Genomic DNA, 27,071 nt, shown 5'->3' on the forward strand with positions numbered 1-27,071 from the left:
ACATCTACTCCTATGCCTTAATGTCTTAAGACAGAGAGGAAGCAAAAGAGTGCAGAAGGAGGAAGATTTGAAGGTGGAAGGAAGATGGAGGCACAGAGGGATGAGGACGGAGTTGGGGAGAGCGGATACGGGAAGAGGAGTATGAGGTAGTGGTCTAGCTGAACGGTGGGGGTGAAGTGTGAGGAGCAGGAAGGAAGGAGAAGAAGTGCGAAGGGGAAAAGTGGGGGAGAAAGGAGAAGGTAGAGTGGTGGAAATGGAAGGAGTACAGAGGGAGGGGGAGAGAGGAGTGGAGAGAGAAGAGGATGGGAAGATATTTGGAGGAGGATCAAAGGGAGATGGAATAAGGGATTAAAAAGGAGGGAGTGCATGGGAGTGGAGGGAGAAATAGAGATTCAAAGGTGGGATGAGGGGAGGAGAAGGTGGGGTAGGAAGAGAGATGTTTGGAGGCAAGGGGGAGGGGCAGTTGGGAGAGGAAGGGTGAGATACAGGAATATGGGTTATCCGATACAAAATTCCAAATTAGTGCTGTGAGAAAAGGCTGGTGTATATTCAAAAGGGGTCAGAGTGCCAACTGGGAATAGAGTGGGCTTAGTGATTAATGGCATCTTAAAGAAACAGAGAACAAATGACTAGGAGTTTAATATCAGAGAGATACCTTTCTGCTCTCAGTGGATTCTCTCAGTTCTATAGCAATATTCATTCCGCAGTGTCAGCCAGTGGGTGATTAGTGATATTGCATGTTTCTCAATTGTGACCAAAGGAATATTAGTGAACATTACACATATCAACTACAAATAACCGTCCAGCAGTAACACATACAGCAGGTAAATACTGACACATCAGAATCAGGTTTTCCCATTGTCTGTGAAAAAGCTTCTCTCAAGAAAATCATTTCAATGTTACTTTGTAAGTTTCTTTTATTTATCATGGGAATGAAAATGTTCAAACACAGCGGAAAAATGGCCAGTAGCATTACTACTACATAAGTGCCAAGTAATGACTATCTCTGACAAAAGAGAATTGGACAACAATCCTTTGATTTTTAGTGGCATTACCAATACTGAATCCCCCATAATCAACATCCTGGGGCTACAATTGACCAGAAGCTGAATTGAATTAGCCTTATAAATACTGTGGCTGCAAGAAGCTAGGAATCCTGCAGTGAATAAATCACCTCCTGACTCTTCAAGTCTCTGTCCTTCATCTACAAGACACAAATCAGTACTGTAATGAAATACACATCACTTGCCTGGATGAGTGCAGCCCCAACAACACTCAAGAAACTCAACACCATCTGGGACAAAGCAACCCACTTGACTGGCACCATATCCACCACCATAAACATTTATTTCCTCCATTGACCACAGAGAATACCATCTACAAGATGTACCACAGCAAGGAGAAGATGTGTGAAGAGGAAATGTGGGGGGAAAAGGAGAAGGGAGAGGAGTGGAAATGACTTCTTAGACAGCACCTTTCAAATCCAGTGACCTGCACCATGGCAACAGGAGCATGGGAATACCACCCCCTGCAACCTCTTCTCCAAGTTACATACTAAGTGACATGAAACGTGTTACTATTCCTTCACTATCACAGGGTCTAAATCTTGAACTCCCTCTCAACAGTATTATGGGTGTTGATACACCCAAGTGGTCTGCAGTGGTTCAAGAAGGCAGCTCACCACTACCTTCTCCAGGATAATTAGGGGTAGGTAATAAATACTGGCCTTGACAGTGACACGTACATTCCATGCACCAATAGATAAGTGGAAAATAACTAAAATAATGTCAAAGTCTCCCGGTTGCTACAAACAGCTTGAGTTTCTTTTTAAAAAATAAATTACTCACCCTTTTGGGACCAAACAAGTTGTGGTACAGAGTTCGAAATCTTTTCCGTGTGTAATTGCAACGATATGCACCTCCCATCAGATTTTCAATTACTAGTCCAATGTCAATTAAACTTATCCTGTAGTCAGGAGGGAGATTCCCCTATAGAACACCAAGAGAACTTGTATATTTAGGAAGGGAACTTGTATATTTAGAAACCACCAGGAGTGCAGCAGACATAAGCTAGTGAATTATTATTTAAATTCAACTGATGAGTTTAAAATGAATGAATATTTTTAGTGGTCACGTGAAATGCGCGCAATGGATTTTCACACAACTTATGTGTAAACTTGAGTTTTATATGTATTTTATATGCTAAGCAGATTTTAAGCCATTCACCTGAAAATAGATCCAGCTGAAAGCTTGATATTCCCGCTGGAGAGAACAAATAAGTTTGAATAAGTAACTGGTATATTTTATAGCACAAAAAATCTGCCTTCAATGATAATGGTATCAGAGAAATGAATTGGTGTAAGTGTTTTAACAAGCTATCCTCTGGCAATGAAGCTGTCATCTTAACCAGTTCATCAGAATGTCTTTCTGCAGGAATACCTGTCTGTGGCTTGCTTCTGTTCAGTAAAAATGGTATTGATGAGGTGTGTTTAAAAAACATTGTCATTCGGTGATTTATATGCAAGACACCCTTAACAGCTTTTTGATTTTCAGCAGCACTTTCAGGACATTAATTTGAAAACCAGAAACAGCTGCTTTTAATGCTAAAATATTGAATCAACTGCTGGTGAGAGGGCTTTTAATTCTGTTGTTTATTTATGATCCTCATTCAGTTACGACAAGTTTGTCTGTAATGTTTCTTACAGCTCGTGTACAGTAGCCCGTGTATCACACTGCTGGAAACTTCCAGAATTGGCGTCATGTCTTGTTGCCTTATACCAATGCTCTTGACACTAACATAAAGCGTAATGAAGGCAAATACAAATCAAAGTACATTTCCATATCCTAACTTGCATTAAGCTCCATTCACTAATCATTCCTGTACTCACTAATGTACACTGGCTCCCAGTCTGGTAAACCCTTCATTAAAATAAAATCCTCACCTTGTTTACAAATCCCTCCTTGCCCCTCCCTATCTCCTTTATTACCTTCATTGCTACAACCCTCCGAGACCTCTATGTTCCTCTAATTACAGCCTGAGTGTAATGGTGCTTTTTATTGTTCCACCATTTGTAACCAAAATGGCAAGCTTCAGAAGTTCCTCCATAAACCTCGACAACTATCTTTCTCTCCTCCATTACAATGCTCATTAAAGCCACGTACATCCAGAGAATGAAGGAGAAATGTTATATTAATGGAATCGCCTTAGCCCTTTGTGGAATATACATTAAATCCAATAATATTTTAAAGAGAAGTTTTTTTCAGTTTCCAATGCCAAGGGCATTCTTAACTTGTGAGCAATTTGTTTAACCAGTCCAACAGATTACCCTTCACCTTCTCCTCTATGCACTGTGCAGTTTCGTAAAATCATTTTGACATAACATAAGGGTTACAGTAGTGAAATTATTGAAATATGAAACATCGTGTTCTAAGCAGTATGCTCAACATTGAATTACTGCAAAAGTCACTCTGTGCTCAAACTAACCAGAATCTGTCTTGAGTAACAGGCATTGAGAAGTTTATTTTTTGAGCAGTTATTTTGTAGGCGAGGCCACTGAGGTTAAATCGTCAAATTCAATGGCACGGTTCAGTAGGACTTCTGCCTTTGAATCAGCCTGTTGTGGATTCAAGTTCCACCCAGGAGATTCAAACACAAACCCCAGGCTGACTCACCCAGTGCAGGACTGAGGGAATGCTGCATTGTTGGCAGCTGCAGTTTTTGAATGGGATGTTAACTATGATGTTGACTGCTCTCACAGCTGGAAGTAAAAGATCTTTTGATATTATTTCAAAGAAGAAGAAATGAGTTTTCCCCTTATTTTCTGTCCAATGTGTATCTCTCAAACAATGTCATTTGAAAGACAGATTACATGTGCATTATAAAATTGATGTTTGGGAGAGCTTGCTCTGCACTAATTGGCTGACATAAGCATGATGATAGTGACAACTCTTCAGAAAGTACTTAATTGTCTGAAAAGCACTTTGGAATGTCCTAAGGTTGTGGAAGCTGCTATACAAAAGCAAACCTTTCCTCGAGAGATAGAGGTTGCACCTTAAATAGGGTGAAGATTAAATAGAAACCTAGGCATTTATAAATATCTGTGAGCACATTCTTTATCCATCTAATATTTGCACTTAAACATTCATGCAATAACAACAAACAAAGGTACCCATTTAAAGAACAGATGCAACCACAAGTTGCTTTCTGATTTTTTTGCTGCTGTATGCCAACAGGAATGGCTTCCAGGATGGGTACACTTCCTAACGAATCCATCAAACTGACACCAGTATCATTGAGGGTAACCATAGCATCGCTATTGTACAAACAATATGAACAGAAATGATGAAAGATGAATATAAAACAATGCTGGTTCCACAATTAGATGACAACCCTTTCTCCTGTGGTCTGAATACCTACCAGAAATCACTATTATCTCATCCAACTCAGGTCTGAAATATCCCACGATTACTATGCACCTAGTGACCCAATGGATGGACAGTAGACCTCATTGGAGAATACATCTATTATGATAGTGGGTTGAACTTTGCACTTTGTGGATGAAGGAGGCTGAGTGGGAAACGAGCGACCTGCTCACTCCCACCTTTGCCATCGTGGCTTGGCAAGTCAAGCAACAGGCATTCAATTAGCAGCAACTTAATGCTAAGAGGGTGAGCTAGCACTTGGTAAGGGGAGTTAGGCAGCTACACGTCCATTGCAGGCTCTAGGCAAGAATGTCAGGCAGAGGAGGGGGGTTCACCATGAACCAGAACTTGGTCACACTATGAATTGAAGGTCTCCTTTCCATTTTACTCACTCCTTAATTGCTATGGAAGCCTAAAGAGAAGTGAATGAATAAAGACTCGTCACATGCACCTACTGTCACCCTCTGTAGTCAGATCTATTGCTTTCTAAGTGAATGCCTTTTGACAGCAGGGCTGTGCCTCTTACATCACCTTATTGATTGAGAGTAGACTGACGAGGCAGTAACAGCTGGATCTTTAATAAACTCGATAGTTTGTTGTTCATTTGAAAATGGGAGGTGAACTTTCAATTTTGGGACTTGCTCACCTTCGGTAAGGTTGTATTTTAAGTAAGTGCAGAGTTGGGCCAGGGAGAGGCAATTGGAGCCCACCCGATCTGTGGCTGTAACATCCAGCCCAGTGTTGCACAGTTATACTGGATTCAGCCATGAGCTGCTTAGGAAATAGAGGTAAAAATATGTTAAAGAGAAAGGGCGATTTTAACTTCTCTCTTTGTTGTAATGGGAATATAAGATGATATTGAGTAAACTACAACTTGATCATAGGTGGATTGTAACTGTCTTTCACTGAGGATGACACCATGTGGTCAGGCCCTTAGTCAAGCTGTTGCTTCTGAATTGTAACCTGGAGTATCAGCTTCTGTGTAGACACATTGGGTAATGTTGGAGAAGGTATTGCTTCTGAAAGGGTTAATGTTGGAGACTGCATACAGGCATACCCAAACTGATGATGTCATAAGTACTTGGGTGGGCAAGGCAGAACACCTCAAGTTCTTGCAGAGTGAAGAACTACATCCATAAGTCTCCCAATGATTTTGGTGAAGTGTCTAACTTCACCTGATCACCATTATGTAATAAACTACATATTGATTATGAAGAGAGCCTCCTCATAGTTCATAGAGTCATATAGGTACAGAAGAGGCCCTTTGGCCCATTGAGTCTGTACTGTCAAAATATACCCTTACTTATACTAGTCCCACTTGCCCCCACTATGCCTGTAATGTTGAATGTTTATGGCTCTTCAAGTGCTCACAAACTCATCCAAGAAATTTGAAAAGGTTGTGTAGTTTACTGCCTCAACTACCTTGCCAGGCAGTAAATTCCAGATTCCCTCCATCCTCTGGGTGAATAGGCTTTTCTTCAAATTCCCTCTAAACCCTCAGCCTTTCACTCAAAAATGGTGCCCCCGTGTTATTGCCCCTTCAACTAAGGGGAACAGCTGCTTTCTGTTCACCTTGCCTACTCCTCTCATAATCTTACATAAGCCTATCAGGACCTCCGTCAACCTTCTCTGCTGCAAAGAAACAACCTGAGCTTATCCAGTCTCTATTCATAGCTGAAGCATCCTGGTGAATCTCCTTTGCATCCCTTCCACTGCAATCACATCCTTCCTATAATGTAGTGAACTGCACACTACTCCAGCTGTGGCTGAACTAAAGATTCAGTTAAGACTCATGAGTAGTTTTCTGTTACCACTGTAAACCACAAAATTCCTTTATCCTGTTTAAAGAAAGAGGACAGTGGCTGAAAGCTACCGCAATCTCAAGTGGCTATCAAAGCAGCAGTGGGTAGCAGCGGTGGGTTCTGTTGCTTATTGCCTCAAGGTAACAATGGTGAGCATTCCACTGAACCCAGGAGCAATACTAGACATTTCCAGTTTTCAAGACTGTATGGCCTTAAGAGCAACTCATACATAACTGCAGCAGGTCTACAGTCAAACAGCTTGCACAGAATTTGTGGAAAAAAAATCAACCAGGAGCGACAATATGAAATGCTAAAGCCAGTATTGGCTATGATGGCATAAGAAATTTCTCTCACGTAGTTTAAAAGAACTAATGACCAGGAAGCCAAAAGTAGACTCAAGCAAATTCAATGCGAACCAAAGGCTAACCAAGAATGTGCCACCATTCACCAATATCACATTGGGTGGCCAAACTAAACATCCAGTGAGTTTACTGACAACATGCAGTCTGAGCACCAACAGCATTTCACAATCATAGACATCATACTGGTATATGACAGAAGTCACGTCATTCCAGCCTCCTTCCAGGAAGATATCCTTGAAAGGATACACAAAGGTACTTAAGGATTGTCAGGTTTATAGCTCAGTCAGCAGTGTGTGGTGATTACATACAATTTTCAGGAGTGGAAAACAGTCCTAGCATCACTGAAGAAATTATGATGACTGGAATCAGCAAGAAAATGCAGATAAGGGGCAACCTATCTGAGCTCATTGAAACTGTTAAGGCACCAACACAACACGGTGAACAGAGTGTGATAACAGATTCAAATTTGATGTTGTGTGATAAAACAATATAAGTCCAAGAGGACTATTTCAATTCTTCATCTTTCAAGGAAGAATTATCAGTTCAGTGACTAGGCTAAGTCACCAGCTGCTCAACTAACATTACTGATGATGTGAACATGTTGAGTTTAACAGTGAGAGAACCTTTGAGGGCAAATGAAGATTGGCAACCTAATCTACATATTTCAGCCCCAAGGTATCAAAAGATTGAGAATAAAGATTTGTGTACTCAGATTGAAGATGGCTTCATTTAACTCCATGAGAGACAACCCTGAAGTGGGATGACCAATGTTGATGGATCCATATGCCTCTCCTCATTAAGATTCATTGGTTTTTCTTCACTCTGTAAACCAAATAAGCTCTTTGATCCAATCAAGGTAATAGGATGGGTGGCACAACTACAAGCTGGTTGTGGTTGGCAACTCAACAGAACACATGTAACATAAGAGGCATCACCTGATACACATGGATCCAAAGGTTTCAGTTAGTCTGTCAATCAAGAGCTGGTACTGTTGATGCGAGATTACCTCATACAAGAAGGTAGGCAAGTGAAACTCAGCTAGTCCCATTCCTCCATCCTTTCCCTGCATCTTGTTTCTCCTGATAATGATCCAATTCTTTTTGGATACCATAGTTGTACCTAAGTCAACTATAATCTCAGCTAGTGAATTCCAGATCCTAACCATTTACTGTGTAAAAAGGGTTTTCCTCTTGTCCTTTTCATTGGATTGCCATTCACCTTAAATCAGGGTCCTCTGACTCTCAAATCTTTTACGAAGAGGAATAGTTTCTCCATCTCCACTTTGTTCCAACCTTTCAGGACGGTGAGATCTTCCAACAAATCTCCTCTCAGTATGTAATGAGTTAAGATTATATTAGGCAGGAAATCTGTGAGGCAGGTGGGTGTAAGGAATTCAATTGAGATTGTACACTGGAATTCCATGGGTTAAATTTCCAACTGGATGACCTGCTGTCCAAGTGTGGATATAAATCATTATAAAAGCTGTTCATTGATGTAAAAACAAACTGGGCAGTTTCTATAATGAGCAAGCAAACTGAAAGCACATTGAATCTTGTTAAAGGGCATCAAATTCTAAGAAAGAGTCACTCTCTCCATACAGACCAGTCAATGCGTTGCACAAGGTCTCTGACTTTGCTTTTTAGTATAGCCCACTTAAAGTAATTGATTAATGACTAAAATAAAATCAAAATGTTATAAGTATGCAACAGGTCTGGTAACACTGGAACAAAAGCAGATGGGATGATAACTCAAATGTTAGTTGTCAAGATTGTTACACTGCCATTCAATTAGATTATGGCTGATCTGCAACTAAATCCATTTACTTGCCTTAGCTCCATTTTCCTTGATAAAATGCCTCATTAAAGAGGCCACAGAATGGCTGATACTAGAAATGGAGGTGTCAGGTTTTGTGTTTGTGGTTAAGGTGGGAACATGTGCAGAGGGAACTATACTCTACTGCAATACCATGAGGACTGGTTGTTGATGACACTGAACAGCCATGAATAGGAGCATTCCATGCCCCATCACTGACAACTCTTAATCCAAAAAAGATCCTAATCAGTGATATTCCTTCCTGGAAAATAAACGAGATGGTGAACATGATGGATGCATTGTATGGGACATCTCTATGAAGTACAATGATTTTCTGACCTACCTTCCACCACAGCCTACCTTTTTAACATCCCTGACCAGCTGGTACAAAGTGTTTGGTGGACCGTGTCTCTGAAACAGATGACAATGAAATTAGCAGAGTTTGCAAAGCGAGTCTGACAGTCACATTGCTGTTTCAGTGAGACCTCAGTGGCAGAGTTACCATACCCACTTCGCAAAATGTAAAGCTAAAAGCTGGACCACTCGATCCTTGAATGAGGCACCACATAGGATATTCACCATATGAATCTGAGTGGCACTGCAATGGAACTGGCTGAGGAGGTTCATAACAATAGGGCACACGGTAGTATATTGGGAATGTCAATGGATTTGTAATGCAGAAACCATTGCGAATGCTTGGAAGGACCTGAATTCAAATCCCACAATGCCAGCTGGAGGAATTTAAATTCAGTGCATTAAAAACTGGAATTGAAAGCTACTCTCAATAATGGTGACCAGGTGTTGAACCTTATGGTTTGGGTGCACAGTGGCTCAGTGGTTAGCGCTGTTGCCTCACAGTGTCAGGGACCTAGACTCAATTCCAGGGACTGGCTGTGTGGAGTTTGCACATTTTCCCCATGTCTGCGTGGGTTCCGTCTGAGTACTCCAGTTTCCTCCCACTGTCCAAAGATGTGCAGGTTAGATGGATTGGCTGTGGGAAATGCAGGGTGATGGGGTGGGTCCAGTTGGGATGCTGTTCTGAGGGGTGGCCCCAAGGGCCGAATGGCCTGCTTCCACACTGTAGGGATTCTGTGGCCCTATGAACAATAAACCTCAGCAGGCTTACAGTATGCTTTTCAATTGGACGTCAAGCAGCCCAGTTAGAGTGGTAGCTATAGCTCTGTGAGTAGCATTAGTGGCTCAAAGCAAATGGATTAAAGTCTTTCTCAAGACTCCTTCCAGACTAACATTCAAGCTGACACTTTTAGTGCAGTACACAGGGAATGCCGTACCATCAGAGATTCCCTATTTCAGCTGAAATCTTAAACTGATGCCCCACTTGTAATCTCAAGATGTAAAAGATTCTATGAGGCTAGTTTGGAGAAGAATGGAGTTTTACTTCCCCTACCATCCTGGTTGATATTTACCCCTTAATCAGCATACATAGAAAAGCAAATTGTCTGGTCAATAATACATTGCTGTTTGTAGGAGGGCAAGTTGACTGCCATGTTTCCCACTTTACAGTCATAATGACACTTCAAAAAGAGTTCATTGGGTCTTGCTGAGGCTTTGCTAAATGCTGCACCTTTAGAGTAGACAACTGATTTTTTTAGCATCATATAAGCTGGATTGAGAATCATGAGCGTTTTGATGAATTACTCACTGTGTTGTAGAGTTCTTCAAGCCTGGAGATGGTGAGGAAGCGATGCATGCTCACCCCGTTCTCAATCAGCAACTTCACAAAGTCGACACGATCCAAAACTAGAGCGTCAAGCATGGCCTGCTCCAGGGAGCCCACCTAAATACCAACAGCAAATAGATCCATCTACAATGGTACTAAAGGCATCATATTCAGTCTGTACCTCATATAAACTCTTCAAAAGCCAATCTCACTTAAGAGTGGCAATGTCTAGAATTTTGGGGGCCTTATTTGTGCAAATGTAGTACATGCAAGTAAAGGGGTACCAGATAGGATAGTCAGAATTAATTTTTAAAACATGTCATTGTGTGTTAGTCCTGCAAGATCAAGAAATGATCAATCTGTATCAAACAACATTCTGTCTTTGGCTAGAGGATGATAATCAATTCTAAGCACCATAGAGTGTGAAGGCATGAAAGAGGGCGTAGCAAAGATTCACTAGAATGATTCCAGGATGAGGAACTTCAGTTCCCATAGATCGATTGGAGGAGCAGGTTTATTCTTGAAGAAGACAGGGTTGAAAGAAGATTTATAGAAATATTCAAATTTAATGAGGGCCCTACATAGAGCTGATAGGGAGGAAAACTGTTCCCATTTGTGGGAGGTTTGAGTAACAGAGGGCACTGATTTAAGATGATTGGCAAAGGGAGTGATGGTGACATGAGGAAAAATTTATTTGCACAGCAAATCCTTAGGATCTGCGCTGCTGGAGAGTGGAGACAGATTCAAGTTGGCTTCCAAGAGAGAATTAAAGCATTATCTGAAGAGGAAGGGCTACAGAGAAATGGTGGAGGATTGACACCAAACTGAATTTCTTCTTCAGCATGGACACAATGGCTTAATGGTGTCCTTCTGTACTGTAAAATAGTTCTATGATTCAGGCAATTGAGACATTACATCTTTGATTTTCCATTAAGTCGTGATTAGGAATATAGCTAGAATGCAGTAAGTAAGACAAATGATTGTAGGGAGGGAACCTGATTACAGTAGGTTTGTGTTACAAAGGGTTTAAATGAAAAATGGAATGGAGATGAACTCCAAACATACCCATTTGCGAATAAATAGATGTTATTGCACAGACTGATTGAAAGCTGATAGAGTTACAAAGTGTTGACATAATACCGCTCTATGTGGAAGATGTAATTAATTACATAAATGAAACAATACTGGCAATAATTTTTGAATTGACCTAAGTAAGCCTTGTGGAAGCATTCAAGATACATGAGGAGTTTATGGGATGTATGATGTTATGAATGCTATTTCTATCTCACATACCCTGCAGAGTGCTGTTTTATTATCTCATTGACTTGATTCAATGAAGATGTTTCATTAACGTGATGGTTTCCAGTCTTCAAACTTGGAGGAGAGACAAAGGATGCAGGATAGACTGTGTTAGTTTCAATTCCAACTGACAGGTTATAACTATCAGGAAAGAATGAACAGACTGAGGCTCTTTTCTCCAGGAAAGCTAAGGTGGAGCAGTGATCTGATGGAAGCTGTTAATAATAATGATAGGTTTTTAATGGGACAATTGTTGAAAATATGTTTCCACTTGTGGGTGTTAATTAGAACTGTCTCAGAAATATGAGATACTCTCTGACAAATTCAGAGAGTGTTGAGGTAAATGGCATTGATGCAATCTGGATAAATACATGAAGGAGAAAAGGTTAGAAACATATGCTGATGGAGTAAGATGAAGGGGGTGTGAGGAGGATTGTGTGGAGGATAAATACTGGCCCGTAGACCAGATGGGCAGAATTATAGCCCTGATGCTCTAATTCTTAATTTAAAGCATCATTAGGGACTTCTAACCATTCTGACTCATTGTTGTCAAACTGTGACAGACTCGAATGTTTAGCTACATTGCACAAACATGACAGGTGCTAAATAAAGCCATGAAGGACATTGTCCAAATCTTTCACTTTTAACGCACTGAGCGCAATATCCTCATTAAGCTGTAGAGGGCGGTGTTTCCTAAGATATTGAACCATTTTTTAGGACAGAGCGAGTAATGGAAACAGAAGGGACAAGGAACTTGATAAATAGATGAAAACTGTTTCTGCTGGCAGGGGCACTGTGACCAGTGTCAGAAATGTTTGGCTACTGGCAGAAAAAAAACAGGGTGAGATGAGGAAGAATAGTTTTGCTTCAGCAGTTGGGATCTGGAATATACTGATTGAAAATATTCAACAGTAACTTTAAATAGGAAAATGGAATAAGTATTTGAAAAAGAAAGAAATTCAGGGCTGTGAGGAAACAGCAAAGGAGAGTGAGATTAAGTTGATAGCCCTTTCAAAAGAGCTGACACAAGAAGGATGGGCTGATTGGCCGTTTTCCATGCCACAGCATTCCTACTTAAACCAGATTAGACTTCAAAGAAGACGGCAAAGAAACAGATTTAACAGGATCACCTTTTAAGCAATGAAGGAAGTTTCAGAATTTTCCCTTTTTGTCAGAATTATTGCAATATAATAATAAAAGTTGCCCCACACTCCCACCTTTAGACACCAAACGTACCCAGTTGCTGGCGCCCCACCTTCCCATGGCTTTTAGTTGGAAAACTAAAAGTTTTCCTGATGGCTAGTTCTTCAACATCCACCAAATCACCTTTCCTTCAGTCAGAAATAACCTTATGAAATTGTTCAATAAATCTGAAACAAGTCACACAATTTTCCTTCGTGCTGGATGCCTTTCCTGGAGACAATTTTCAAATTCCAGTCTCCAGGGCACTGGAGGGTTGGCAAACCCAACTGATCCAATCTAATGATTGACATTCCTAACCCCCTTTCTCCTGAAAGCTTTCTGCAGACTCAGAGAATGGTTGGATATGAAAAGGAGGCCATTTTGCCCATTGAGCCAATGTCAGCACTTTGCTCCCTTTTCCCGATAGTAACGACAAGGTTTTTTTTAGACAGTTTGATTTTCAAAGTCATGACAGAAGCACGTCATTTTCGGGCAGTGCATTCCACATCCTAACTACCTGCTGTGATTTAAAATAAAGGTTTCCTCATGGCTGCCCTTTCTTTGTGCCAATCACCTTAAACCTTCCAAGAGGTAGCATCTCAACTTCGCAAATCTATCCTCGTGATGGAAGTTCCTCATTCCCAGAAACATTGTTGTAAGTCTTTTCTGCACCCTCTATAATGCCTTCAGATCCTTCTGAAGGTGCAAGGTCCAGTATCAAACACAAGACTCTATTCAAGGTTAAATGAGTGTGACAGTGAAATAAATTGGTCTGTATAACAAGCATTTAATCTGTGCCCGCCAATTTCCTGATGGGAAGATTCAATTAAATTCGGGTGGGAGATGGGGAGGTGTCAAGTCAGGTCAGGGGATTGGGGGAGTAGTGTTGGGTCAGGTTGGGGGATGGGGAGGGATCTCAACTTTTTCTGAGTACATATGTGAGTCAGAATCTTCCAAAATCTCCAACCTTAAGAGGTTTTTTATCCAAGGGTTCTGGGATTGTTCATTGAGATTTTCAATTTCCTGGGCAGTTCCATTAAAGTCAACTGCATTGCCCTGTTGCGCAACACCAGTCTATGCTGTTATGACTGTCTGGCCATTGGAATATCAGGCTCAATAACTATGAAAGAGTTGAAAATGTCTAGCATATAAAGGAAAAATATGTCAAAAATGTGTATCATTTAATAAATAGTGAATCAATGAAAATATAACACGTGCAATGTATATATTGTATTTTGGAAACAAAATGTGAAACAAATTATTTACCATACCGGCCACTGTTGTCCATAAATAAATATTTGACTGCGAGCTATGTCTACTCTGTTCCAGGCCAAAGCCAAGCTGAGCTGGTCTGGTGCTGAAGCATTGGCCCCTGTTACAAAACAAATGGGAACAAGGGTTAACAGCACTCAGTCATTGGATCTACATTCTCGCTGCAAATTTCTTCAGCACTTCTTTTGATCAGCTGTCGTATTTAACATATTTTAAGATATTTAATGTTGAAAATGCTCCGAAAAGCACTTCATGAGAGTATTATTAAAGTCATAGAGATGTACAGAAACGAAGCAGACCCTTCGGTCCAACTCGTCCATACTTACCAGATATCTTAACCCAGTCTAGTCCCATCTGCCAGCACCCGGCCCATATCCCTCTAATCCCTTCCTATTCATATACCCATCCAGATGCCTTTTAAATGTTGCAATTGTACCAGCCTCCACCACTTCCTTTGGCAGCTCATTCCACACACATACCACTCTGTGTGAAAAAGTTGTCCATTAGGTCCATTTTATATCTTACCCCTCTCACCATAAATCTATGCCCTCTAGTTCTGGGCTTCCCCAACCTAATGAAAAGACCTTGCCTGTTTATCCTATCTATGTCTCTCATGATTTTATAAACTTCTACAAGGCTAGCCCCTCAGCCTCCAATGCTCCAGGGAAAAAAGCCCCAGCATATTCAGCCTCTCCTTGTAGCCCAAATCCCGCAACCCTGGCAACATTCTTGTAAAGCTTTTCTGAACCCTTTCAAGGTTCATAACATCTTTAGTCAAAGGGTTAACACCAATTGCCAAATAAGAGGGTACTGAGCTTAGGAGAGGACATTTTGCTGGGCATCTAAAAGGTGGAGAAAGTTTAGCGAGAGAACTCCCAGATCTTAAGGCCCAGTCACCAAAGATGGGAGTGATGGTAGTTGAGAATGTTCAAGATGCCAGAACTGGAGAGATGTTAGAGGACTGGAGGTAGTTACAGAGATAGAGGGAAGTGAGACCTTAGAGAGAACTTCGACACAAGGTTGGACATGTTAAAAATAAAGTGTTGCCAGACTGTGAGATGATGTTGGTCATCTAGTACAAAGGCAGTGGGAGAATGAGATTTTATCTGGATTGGAGATATGGGCCTCAGATTTTTAGATGAGCATCCATTTCATTGAACTTTAACCACAACCTCCTGCCTCAGAGGAGGGTGTGCTACCTACTGAGCCACAGCTAACAGTCACTTTGGAATGTCTTTCAGAAATTAGATGGGGGAGAAGATACACTTTCTTGAAATCTGACAATCAAACAGGGAAATCTGTCAGATGGGAAGTTAGGGCTGAAGGTCAGTGTTGTGAACAATCCCAATTAACTATGGTTCTTAACCAACACAGTCACCTGAATGTTTTCAAAATTTCAGTTCTGTGCACATGTTGTGTTTTAATCATTGTTTATTTCCCTTGTTCTTATTGCTGTGTATATAATTTTACAGTATAAAGATACCAGCTACCATTAATTAGGAGAGATCTAATCAATAGTTTCATTTGATGCACATTGCTGACAAAGGGTGACTGATCAGGGCTTGCACCTTTGCACTGTAAACACATGATCTTTCAAAGCAAATCTGTTTAGATTTTATTGCACTTTAATTCCCTAGAAGCTTATTTATGAAGCTGACAAAGCAGTTAACACCTCTGCAGATAAATTAATCTCTCTGAAATCAGCAATTACTATTGTGTAAATAACAGAAAAGACACACGCGGTGATGATCGGAGGTGTCTTTTGAAATTGCCTGGTTGAGCTTTCAAGTAAGTAGTGGTGTTGACTGGGAATTATTCAGGTTGTGTACTTCATTTTCACAAGCATTATATTTATTTATGAGTGAGGTCTGCCTTCTTGTTGGAGGGAGTTTTCTGGTTCCAGCTGTCATGACAGAGGTTGGAGGAGAGCACAGTCCCATTACTCCTTGGGAAGATAGGAAGTGTGAAAGATAAGTCACTGCAGGTCGTGGTAGATTGGACACCAACTCACTGAAAATGGGAAAATTCTACTCACAAAGATACCGAGTTCATCCTATCTCTTTGCACAATAACACACCCAGTATAGCTTGCTGTCTGGTTGGCTCCCTATCATGTTCTAAGAGTCCATCTCGAAAGCATTCATAATTGGTATCTGGGCTATTGTTTCCCTAGATTGGATTCCCTACAGTGTGGAAACAGGCCCTTTGTCCCAACAAGTCCACACCAACCCTCCAAAGAGTAACCCACCCAGATCCATTTCTCTCTAATTAATACACCTAACACTATGGACAATTTAGCATGGCCAATTTACCTGACCTGCACATCTTTGGATTGTGGGAGAAAACCGGAGTACCTGGAGGAAGCCCACACAGACATGGGGAGAGTGTGCAAACTCCACATAGACAGTCACCTGAGGCTGGAATTGAACTGTGGGGCAGCAGTGCTAACCACTGATCCACCATGCCACCCCCATCTGACATTACCCATTGATACATTGATTAAAATCTCTCATGGTAATTGCTGTGCTGTCATGCTTTCCTTCATGTTCTACCCTAAAGTGGAGTTACTGTTAGGGCCCTGTGTATCATTTCCACAAGTTCTTGCCTTTATCATTTCTCATCTTTACCCATGCTATTTCCACATTCCTGAATTAGGTCATCTCTCTCTCTCTCTCTCTCTCTGTGTTGTGCTAAGAGCATCATTAGCTTACACAGAGACATCATTTCCTAGTTTCCTAACGCACCAAAATGTGCTGAACCCATCAGTGTTCACAACTGATTCAATGTTATTTTGCAGCTAAGTGAGTGTAATGGCCATCAAATCATACTTATTTATTTCTATTTGCACTCTCAGCTCATACGTTGCATTTTGAATACTACATGCATTCAGATGCAGAGATTTTGGTTCTCTCCTTTTTGTAACCTCTAGTCTTAGCTATTGACTTATGCTTAGATTTGTATTCTCCAGTCCTTCTTGTCTCAATCTGTTTATCATTTCCAATTTTAATACCTCTCTCTTTTGCTTTGTCTCAACTCTTTGATTCTTCCCAAATTTAATCCTTTTTCACTACTATCTATTTTAAAATCCTCTCTGATTCGCTAGTTGTGCAGCTGGCAAGAAAACTCAGCATGAGACAATCCCATATGTACAGTTTCTGCTTTCCCCAGTGTCCGATGAACCTATGCCCTCTTCTCCCACAATAGTCTTTGAGACAGACATTCCTCTCTCGCTGCCTAGGTCATATCTCATGCAGTTTTAAAATCAAACTCTAAGTTAACTTGAAGGTGTATAATATTAAGAGTGAACATGTTCATACCTTCCCATGGGATTTTCTTGATGGCATACAACATGTTTAAATTGCACCTTGAATTTGGATGGTCAGTGATATTATGGCTCAACTATTAATAAATGCCAGTTAATTAATTTTCTGAGGATCTGGGTTTGAATCCCACCATGTCAGATGTCGGAATTTGAATTCAATTTTTTTAAAATCTGAAATTAAGATCACGAAACCATTGTCAATTTTCGAAAAAACACATCTGATTCACTAATATCTTCCAATATCTTTTAATGTCTTCTGGTCTATATGTGAACTCCAGACCCTCAGCAATGTGGTTGACTCTTAACTGTCCTCTGGGCAATTAGGGATAGGCAATAAATGCTGACCTGTCTAGGGACGCGCACATCCCATAAATCAATGAAGAAAACTTGGTGATTTCAGTCTCACACAATTGACTGTCTCCAAATCACATTTAATTTACATGAGGAAACTGTGAAGCATGTCAACTAATCCAACACCATATTCTTTCACAGAAATCCTTTAACACTCTAGTTGAATATTATACAATGTATGGAATATGCTGACCAGATAAAAGGCTTAGTATGATGATTAAATGTTTGAATGTTGTTAACATTTTACAGATAATGTGAAGGTATTACCAAACTTTATGAAGGATTCATTTTCTACACTGAATTGATTGCATTTTTAGCAATAACATGGTTTTTATATAACAATAATTAGAATAATGAAAGGATTGATGACAGCTATAAAAATAACTGATGAAAGAAGTGACTGCTGCTGAACATTTAGTAGAATGATTTGCTCAGAATCATTGCTCTCTTCCCTATCTGTGGCATAGAGAAATGTGCAACAATGAACCACACAAAGATAACAAAAACCTGCACTTACTTAGTGCCTTTAATGCGGAAACACACCCAAAGGGCAACTCCTAGGAGAGCTATCATACAAAGTTTGCCACCAAGACACATAAGAAGGAATTAGAACAGGTGAATCATTAAAGATAGCTTTTAGCAATCAAAGTGGAGGGATGGTAAAGTTTAACATAGGAATTCTAGAGCTTATGGCCAGGCATCTACAGGCATGGTCACCTGTGATGGAGTGAAGGGAATTGGGCACGTGCAAGGGGCTAGAATTGAAGAAAGTGCAGAGATTTCAGAAGGTGACAGGAAAACAAAAGTGCATCAGCAAGAGAGACATAATTCCACACATCAAGCCCAATTAATGCAGCAAGCTGTGTTACCTTTCAGGAGTGCTGTTAGAATGGCTAGATCTATGTCCTGATGTCCCTCTGATCCCATCCTGAAGACAGTAATCTGAAAAATGATTGAGGAGTAAGCCATTATTGTGTACACTGAGACTAAACTGTACAAACTCAGGATTTTCAAGAGGGAGGTACTTGTATATTAACAAAACCAGGTATGAATGAAGATAGCAATGTTAATCTGACTCAGCTTCTCCTGCAGACTATTTATATATGTGCCATGATTTGGAACTGAAAGGCTGCACCCTCTATCCAACTACACTGGGGTTCCTGAAGTTTCAACATGTGACCTTCTGCCTCAAAGGGCCCTATTTTCATATTCTTGCCATTGGTCACACAAAGATTTGTATCTGACAATCTCATGGTCAATTGAGAAACAAGCAGACTTTTTGGTTGATTCACAACTGTCAATTAGATAACAATCAAACAGCCTATTTTCCCCACATCTAATGTATCTTTGCATGATAAACAAATGCATTGGAAGAAAATTTTTTAAAAATTATTTTCGATGCATCCCTTTTGAATTTTCCTCCCAGCAGTGCCCATGAGATTAATATCCAAATCCTGGAAGATCGGAAACCCCAATTTATACATTAATACCAAACTCCTACTTGCTACATCAGATGAGTCTTACTTATCCCTGAATCCATCATTATCCCAGCTGTAGCAGTAGTTTCCATGTGTCTTTTTGATACTTTTTTTCTTGAAGGAGTTTGTCAACAGCATTAATTCCTTCAAGAGTCTATTCTTAATACTGACGTCCAACTAAAAGCAATGTAAGTATGAGCATCTCACCTGTTTCTTATGATGTTGGTTGAGGGATAAGTACTGGCCAGAATACCACTGAAAACTCTGGCCCTCCAGCTTACTGTTCTGCAATAGCTCAGCATGTAGCTGTCTTGCTTCTAAATCAGGAAGGTTGGGATTCAAATCTCACTCCAGAGGCATCAAAATCTACCCCGACCTCATGCAATAATGAGGGAGATTTATATTGTGAGAAGAGCCATCTTTTAACGGCGACCTTAAACAAAATCCATCTGCCCTTTGCTCATGTGGCATTGTTGTAAAGAAGAGCAGCCTTGATTAATATCTGTCCCTCCATTAACGTAGTGAGAAAAGGCAGAAACCTGTATTTTTGTGTTGGCTTGATGAAACCTAACCTGTGCACTTTCTGAAGCTTGATCCAGGTATGACTTTGGTCAGGATCTTTACCTTTTCATATAGGAGTTTGGTTCACAGTACAGCCATGATGGAACTTCGAGGGACAACATATGTGCTGGTTAGAAGAGCCCCACAATTCTCTGACACAGCAGCCCACTTCTCAACATTGCCTAACTGAGCCCTAAACCTCATCACACCCCATTCACAACCATGCCCCCTCAGATCGAAAATATCTCCCTGTACCCCCTTGTGTCAACCAAGACCCTCCATGTCCCCCATGTACCCTCCACAGCAGCTTACCCAGTATCCATTGTGCATGGTTCTCGGTAATCATGCACTAGCAAGGAATTACTCTCAAATCATTGGAAAAAAAACATTAACACTTGGGATTCAAATATATGATTGGACATCCTGGGAAAAAAAACCAACTACCTCATTGTGATCAAAATCAAAATCACTAACATGCTTAACAGGTTTGCCAACAATCAAAAAGCCACATCAATGACAAATTCTGAGATAACAGCCTCATAAATGTTTCATCTATTCTGGGATCAATAGACCATTGTCTAAGCAGAGGCTATTACAAACTTTTGGAACTCAGCCTAGCATTCATAATGATGATAGTTGTCATGATGAAACCTCCAGCTACAAATTCAGAAACTGAGCAAAGAGTGTTCCATTTCAGTTCACAGCAGAGTGCCTGTCAATCAATGGAGGAGACCAGATGCAAAGATTCTTTTAAGTTTCAGAAACAGGGATTTCTTTACAATTGATTTAGGACTGTCAATTGATTTAGATCAAAGCATAAAACAGTACAGAGGAGGCACATTGGCTTTTGTTTTTACATTTGTGAGTGTCATGGTATTTTTCATAGTTGAAAAAGAACTGTAAAATGCATCAAGAATTACAAATGCTGGTCAACTTACCTTTCCAGGAATGGTTCAATTGATGAATTATTGCACTGAAACACATTATTGCACTTACCTTTCTGAATGTTCTGGACTCCATAGTTCGGCTGCCTCAGTGGTCATGGCCCCTTAAATGAGGTTCTTCACTTAAGGGGCTTGCAATATCACACTAGCAGATATTAATAGTGTATAGTAGGAAGTATAACTTAGCTGTGGTGCTCACAATGGGAACCCCGCCCTCAGAAATGGTATGTGTGTGTGCACATAATGCACCCAACATCTCAATCCAGCATAAGTCTCATTGGTAGGATAGGAAAGGCACAAAGAAATTGCTATTACAGCAAAAAGGGACCTTTGTTTAGCATTTCATGACCTATGTAGGAAGACAAATGTTCAGCCCAGATTATCTGATCAATGTCACATTACTCTTTGTGGGAGCTTGCTACATGTTTGCTGTATTTTCTATAGTAAAACATTTCAAAAAGTATTTCATTCCCTGTAGACCACAATAAGACATTATGAAAGGTGCTGCAGATATGCAATATTTTCATGAGTGGAATATGATGGCTAGCACAGACCAGTTGGGCCAAATGGCCTGGCTCTGTGCTGCAAAGCTCTTACCTTCAGCACAAATATGATATTGGAAGCTCTCTTTTTTAGAATCAATGTCAGAAGGCACAGCTGGAACATCTCTAATGGTTGTGCTAGTAAGTATGATGTGGAGGTGCCAGTGTTAGACTTGGGTGGACAAGTCAACTTCACCTGATGAAGGAGCAGCGCTCCAAAAACTAGTGAGTTCAAATAAACCTGTTGGACTATAACCTGGTGTCATGTGACTTCTGACCTTGTGCTGGTATGTACATTGCTGAGAGTGGGAGTGAGCTAGACTGCTCAAAGTTTCCAGATTTGCGCTCCGGTCTGTGTTAAGTCAGCAGATCCCAGTGGTAGAGGCACTGTATTCAATATCATTATCTCTCCTTTTGTGAAGTGGAAAGATGGGCTTCTTTGTTTCTGACTGAAAATGGTAACATGGTTAGATGCATTGAAAGAGTCAAACTCTTACATGTAGTAATGCCTTTGCCAATCAACACCCACTTCCTGGGGAACCCAAGAAGGATAAACCAGTTGAGAAGAGTTCCTAATCTTATGCAACCGTATAAAGACAGATAAATGGAGAAGGGACAAGAGGATATGTACTTCCATACCGTGTTTATCATATGTTCGGAAAAGTCTTAAAGTATACTCACAATCCGGTCTATATAATCAAGAAGCAGGTTCAATGGTGCTTTTTTGCAAAGGAGAATTCAATAAGCATTTGTCAAGGAATAACATTTGTAAGAAGGGTTCTGAGGAAGGGTCACTGGACCTGAAATGTTAAGCCTGATCTCTAACCATAGATGCTACCAGACCTGCTGAGCTGTTCCAGCGATTTCTGTTTTCTGATTTCTAGCATCCGCACTTGTCGGGTTATGTGGAAAGAGCAGGGGGACAGTTGGATTAACTGGATAACCCTTTGAAAAAATTGGCACAGACATAATGGACAAAATGGCACTCTCTGCATTGTGTCACTGGATGGAACTGCCCTTGAACAGTGCCATCACCTAAAATTTTGATTCTTGTCTTTTGGACGTTCTAAAAATTAAAACAAAACTTTCTTAAATCCTTTGAACAATCCTTGGGCTGGTAACTTTCCCAGTGATATCGAAGGTATTTGTGTTACGTAGATTTAACACATTCTGTGACCAGCCTTTTTAGTTTCTGAGCAAGAAGCCCAATGCTGTCCTTGTGAGAGAAAGTCTTTGCTCACCAGGTAACAAGCGTTTCACAATGACAAATCAGGATGAGAATGTATCCATTCAATTAAAAAGATTCTTATGATTCAATTTCACTGCGTTCAGGAGAAATACCTCACGATGTTTAATTTATGGCATGTGACAAATGACAAGGTGCTTTGAAGGGTGATTTAGAAAATGCCAACTGTATTAATAACTTGAAATGCAAATGCCAACTGGAACTCTTATCTTCAATCTTAGTACTAATTAAAGACACTCTGTACTTTCAGGTTACTTTAACATGTTGCTGCCTTAATTGAGGATGTGATGATAGAAAAATAAGAAACAGAGGTATATCAAGTGTTGCAACTAAGATTTATGTGAAGGCTATCAGAATTAAGAGGTTACGTCTATCAATAAAGATTGGACAGGCTGGGACTCTTCTTTATAAAAGAGAGGGCTGAATGGATGGATTTAATTGGAAGTAAAATACAGGGATCAAGGTATTAGTTCTGAAGTCTGAATGCTTTGGTTATTAGAAATCAGGCAGCATCAAAGGAGAAGGAGAATCGAAGTTTCGGGCATAAGCCCCTCTTCAGGAATGAGGAGGTTGTGCCAAGCAGGCTAAGATAAAAGGTAGGGAGGAGGGAGTTGGGGGAGGGGTGTTCGGAATGCGATAGGTGGAAGGAGGTTAAGGTGAGGGTGATAGGCCGGAGAGGGAGTGGGGGCGGAGAGGTTGGGAAGAAGATTGCAGGTCAAGAAGGCAGTGCTGAGTCTGAGGGTTGGGACTGAGAAAAGGTGGGGGGGATTAAAGTGTTCAGCCACGGGGCAGTTGGGTTGGTTGGTCCGGGTGTCCCAGAGGTGTTCTCTGAAACGTTCCGCAAGTAGGCGGCCTGTCCCCCCAATGTATAGGAGGCCACATTGGGTGCAGCGGATGCAGTAAATGATGTGTGTGGAGGTGCAGGTGAATTTGTGGTGGATATGGAAGGATCCCTTGGGGCCTTGGAGGGAAGTGAGGGGGGAGGTGTGGGCGCAAGTTTTGCATTTTTTGCGGTTGCAGGGGAAGGTGCCGGGAGTGGAGGTTGGGTTGGTGGGGGGTGTGGATCTGACAAGGGAATCGCAGAGGGAGTGGTCTTTCCGGAACGCTGATAGGGGAGGGGAGGGAAATATATCCTTGGTGGTGGGGTCCGTTTGGAGGTGGCGGAATTGACGAAGGATGATCCGATGTATCTGGAGGTTAGTGGGGTGGTAGGTGAGGACTAGTGAGGTTCTGTCTTGGTGGCGATTGGAGGGGCGGGGTTCAAGGGCGGAGGAGCGGGAAGTGGAGGAGGTGCGGTGGAGAGCATCGTCAACCACGTCTGAGGGGAAATTGCGGTCTTTGAAGAAGGAGGCCATCTGAGTTGTTCGGTATTGGAATTGGTCCTCCTGGGAGTAGATGCGGTGAAGATGAAGGAATTGGGAATATGGGATGGCGTTTTTACAGGGGGCAGGGTGGGAGGAGGTGTAATCTAGGTAGCTGTGGGAGTCAGTCGGTTTATAGTATACGTCTGTGTTGAGTCGGTCCTCTGAGATAGAGAGGTCTAGGAAGGGGAGGGAGGAGTCTGAGACGGTCCAGGTAAATTTGAGGTCGGGGTGGAAGGTGTTAGTAAAGTAGATGAACTGTTCAACCTCCTCATGAGAGCACAAGGTAGTGCCGATACAGTCATCAATGTAGTGGAGGTAAAGGTGGGGGGTGGTGCCAGTTTAGCTGCGGAAGATGGACAGTTCCACATATCCGATAAAGATGCAGGCATAGCGAGGGCCCATGCGGGTGCCCATGGCTACTCCTTTGGTTTGGAGGAAGTGGGAGGATTGGAAGGAGAAGTTGTTAAGAGTGAGGACCAGTTCAGTTAGTCGAAGGAGAGTGTCAGTGGAAGGGTACTGGTTGGTTCGGCGGGAAAGGAAGAAGCGGAGGACTTTGAGGCCTTTGTGATGAGGCCTTCCCGCTCCTCCGCCCTTGAACCCCGCCCCTCCAATCACCACCAAGACAGAACCCCACTAGTCCTCACCTACCACCCCACCAACCTCCAGATACATCGGATCATCCTTCGTCATTTCCGCCACTTCCAAACGGACCCCACCACCAAGGATATATTTCCCTCCCCAACCCTATCAGCGTTCCGGAAAGACCACTCCCTCTGCGACTCCCTTGTCAGATCCACATCCCCCACCAACCCAACCTTCACTCCTGGCATCTTCCCCTGCAACCGCAAAAAATACAAAACTTGCGCCCACACCTCCCCCCTCACTTCCCTCCAAGGTCCCAAGGGATCCTTCAATATCCATCAGAAATTCACCTGCACCTCCACACACATCATTTATTGCAACCGCTGCACCCGATGTGGCCTCCTATACATTGGGGAGACAGGCCGCCTACTTGCGGAACGTTTCAGAGAACACCTCTGGGACACCCGCACCAACCAACCCAACTGCCCCATGGTTGAACACTTTAATTCCCCCTCCCACTCCGCCAAGGACATGCAGGTCCTTGGCCTCCTCCATCACCAGATCATGGCAACACGACGCCTGGAGGAAGAGCGACTCATCTTCCGCCTAGGAACCATCCAACCACAGGGGATGAATACAGATTTCTCCAGCTTCCTCATTTCCCCTCCCTTTCTCAGTCCCAATCCTCAGACTCAGCACCGCTTTCTTGACCTGCAATCTTCTTCCCAACCTCTCTGCCCCCACCCCCTCTCCGACCTATCACCCTCACCTTAGCCTCCTTCCACCTATCGCATTCCCAACGCCCCTCCCCCAAGTCCCTCCTCCCTACCTTTTATCTCAGCCTGCTTGGCACACCCTCCTCATTCCTGAAGAAGGGCTTATGCCTGATACATCGATTCTCCTTCTCCTTTGATGCTGCCTGACCCGCTGCGCTTTTCCAGCAACACATTTTTAAGACCATCACAGTAAGTCAAGAGCAGCACAGTGGACTAGTCATGGTTGTAATGTTTTCAGTCAGTCTGCAGTCGAATGTTATGGTCAGCCCTGTGGCTCCAGAGTGTCCAGTCCAGGGGCAGGGAGAACTCAGTCAGGGAGAAGTACACTCATCAGTCTGGGGACGGAGCACTTCTCATCCAGGGCTATCCCATTACGATGTTTCGAGTGGTGGGCACGGTCATCCTGTCAGGTCCGTCCACAGAAATTAAAGGGAATTGGGAGGATGGGGGTGATGATGCAAGCAGTGCTGTGGGAGGATGACTCATGGGGGATTGGGGACTGCAGACTGAGAGAGAGCGTGTGACAATTGTGATGGGTCACAATATTATCTGCAAGGAGAAAGAACAAAACATGGAGGAGCAGGAGCCATGCAAGGTGCAGGGTTGGGGCAGGGGGGGATGCAGCAGGATGGTGTTGATGGTCAGCAACACACTGCGTTCGGGGGGGGGTGGGGGGGGGGGGGAGGTGTAAATGTATGTCCACACCAGGCATTGTCATCACTATGTTGGATGGAGACCTGAGGGGGTGCAAAGCCAATGGAGTTCATGGGAAGGGCCAGGTTTCTCATTCTCCTTTGCCATGCTGTCAGTCCTGAAGACCAATGGAATGCAGGTTGACGCGTGTCTCTAGCAACCAGTGAGGTCATGGGACCTGGCAGCTGCCAGCCTGTCCAAGGGAGAGCCAACAGTCAGTCACATGACTCACTGCATTGCTGCAACTTCTGGCAATGAGGGCCATTGCATCCCACATTCCTGTCTGCTGCTCCTCTTCCTCCCTGTGCATTGCGGATGAAGTCCCTGACTATCGACATCACAGGGTCCTCTCTTCCCTCAGTTTGAGTAGATGCCTGGCCTCCAGCAAGTGCCATTGGCCTTGCTCCGATAGCTGTGGAATTGCTGCCATGAGGCGTTTAGCTGGTGGAGCTCTCAAAAACCTCTAAAGCCTAACATTGCCACCAAGGTGTCAAGTATCTGAGCAGGTAGGGAGTGTAGGAGACAGCCTTTGCTGATGCATCCTCTAAATCCTCAGGATTCAGGTCCTCCAACGTCGAAGAGATGGCTTCTGGGAAAGCTAGCCATTTTGTTGTGGAGCTGGTGGAGATACTGGCAGTACATGCAAGATTAAAAGTGGTGGGAGGTGGTCTGCAGTGACTGACACTAACTGAAGGGTTAATGTGAGGAGTGCACTGGAATGAGGAAGGGTAGTTACTCAGTTAGAGGGTCGGTTTGGAGCAGTTGGAGTCTCCTGCTGCTGCAAGGGCCAGGATCCTCTCCTCAGAGCGGCTGAGGAGTTTGATGTTGGGCAGCCATCCACCAAGCCAGGCTCCTTCTGGCCTATTGTGGACCGCCTACTCCTGGAATGGGAGAAAGGGAGGTCCATGTGGATAGCACATTGGGTGGTGTTGTTGATCAGAAAATGGTGATATGCTCTGAGGGAGTGAGTAAACATCACTGAGGGGGTGCTGAGTTTGTAGCCTGGGAGGTTGGGAGGGGTTGCAGAGAGCGGGTGGGAGAAGATGTTGCGAGTAATAGTTAAAAGTGGCGGACCATGAGTTTTGACGGGTGAAGTAGCAGAGATACAGTGAGTGTGAGGGAGCAGAGACAACAGTCTGGCACTTGCCCTGGCAGCACAGTGAAAATAATTGCCCTTATGGCACTGCTGTGTAGACAGGCAGGAGGCTGAAAGAACACAGCAAGGCAGGCAGCACCAGGAGGTGGAGAAGTCGATGGTTTGGGTGTAACCCTCCCTCAGGACCAAACTTTCTCCACCTCCTGATGCTGCCTGCCTTGCTGTGTTCTTTCAGCCTCCTGCCTGTCTACTCTGGACTCTGCAGCCTTTTTTTGTCTCTAATGAC

The 27,071-nt window shown here is 42.5% G+C and overlaps 1 protein-coding gene across 8 annotated transcripts in view; it reads right to left on the bottom strand.

The window, feature by feature from the left end:
• trpm3 (transient receptor potential cation channel, subfamily M, member 3) overlaps positions 1 to 27,071 on the bottom strand; it is a 576,387-nt gene that overhangs the window by 52,324 nt on the left and 496,992 nt on the right. For 6 of the 8 annotated variants that reach the window (XM_043716539.2, XM_087995868.1, XM_043716555.2 and 3 more), the window contains exons 9-14: positions 18,373 to 18,445; positions 13,831 to 13,931; positions 10,061 to 10,195; positions 8,758 to 8,808; positions 2,226 to 2,261; positions 1,848 to 1,988 (exon numbers count right to left, since the gene is read on the bottom strand). In XM_043716539.2, coding sequence (XP_043572474.1) covers positions 1,848 to 1,988; positions 2,226 to 2,261; positions 8,758 to 8,808; positions 10,061 to 10,195; positions 13,831 to 13,931; positions 18,373 to 18,445 — 537 coding nt within the window. The remainder of the gene's footprint in view (positions 1 to 1,847; positions 1,989 to 2,225; positions 2,262 to 8,757; positions 8,809 to 10,060; positions 10,196 to 13,830; positions 13,932 to 18,372; positions 18,446 to 27,071) is intronic. The other 2 variants (XM_043716548.2, XM_043716563.2) reach the window with 1 other exon arrangement.

The sequence above is a fragment of the Chiloscyllium plagiosum genome, unplaced genomic scaffold, assembly GCF_037043375.1.
Source record: "Chiloscyllium plagiosum isolate Xiang-an unplaced genomic scaffold, Cpla_swu_hap1 HiC_scaffold_2, whole genome shotgun sequence".
NCBI lineage: Eukaryota > Metazoa > Chordata > Chondrichthyes > Orectolobiformes > Hemiscylliidae > Chiloscyllium > Chiloscyllium plagiosum.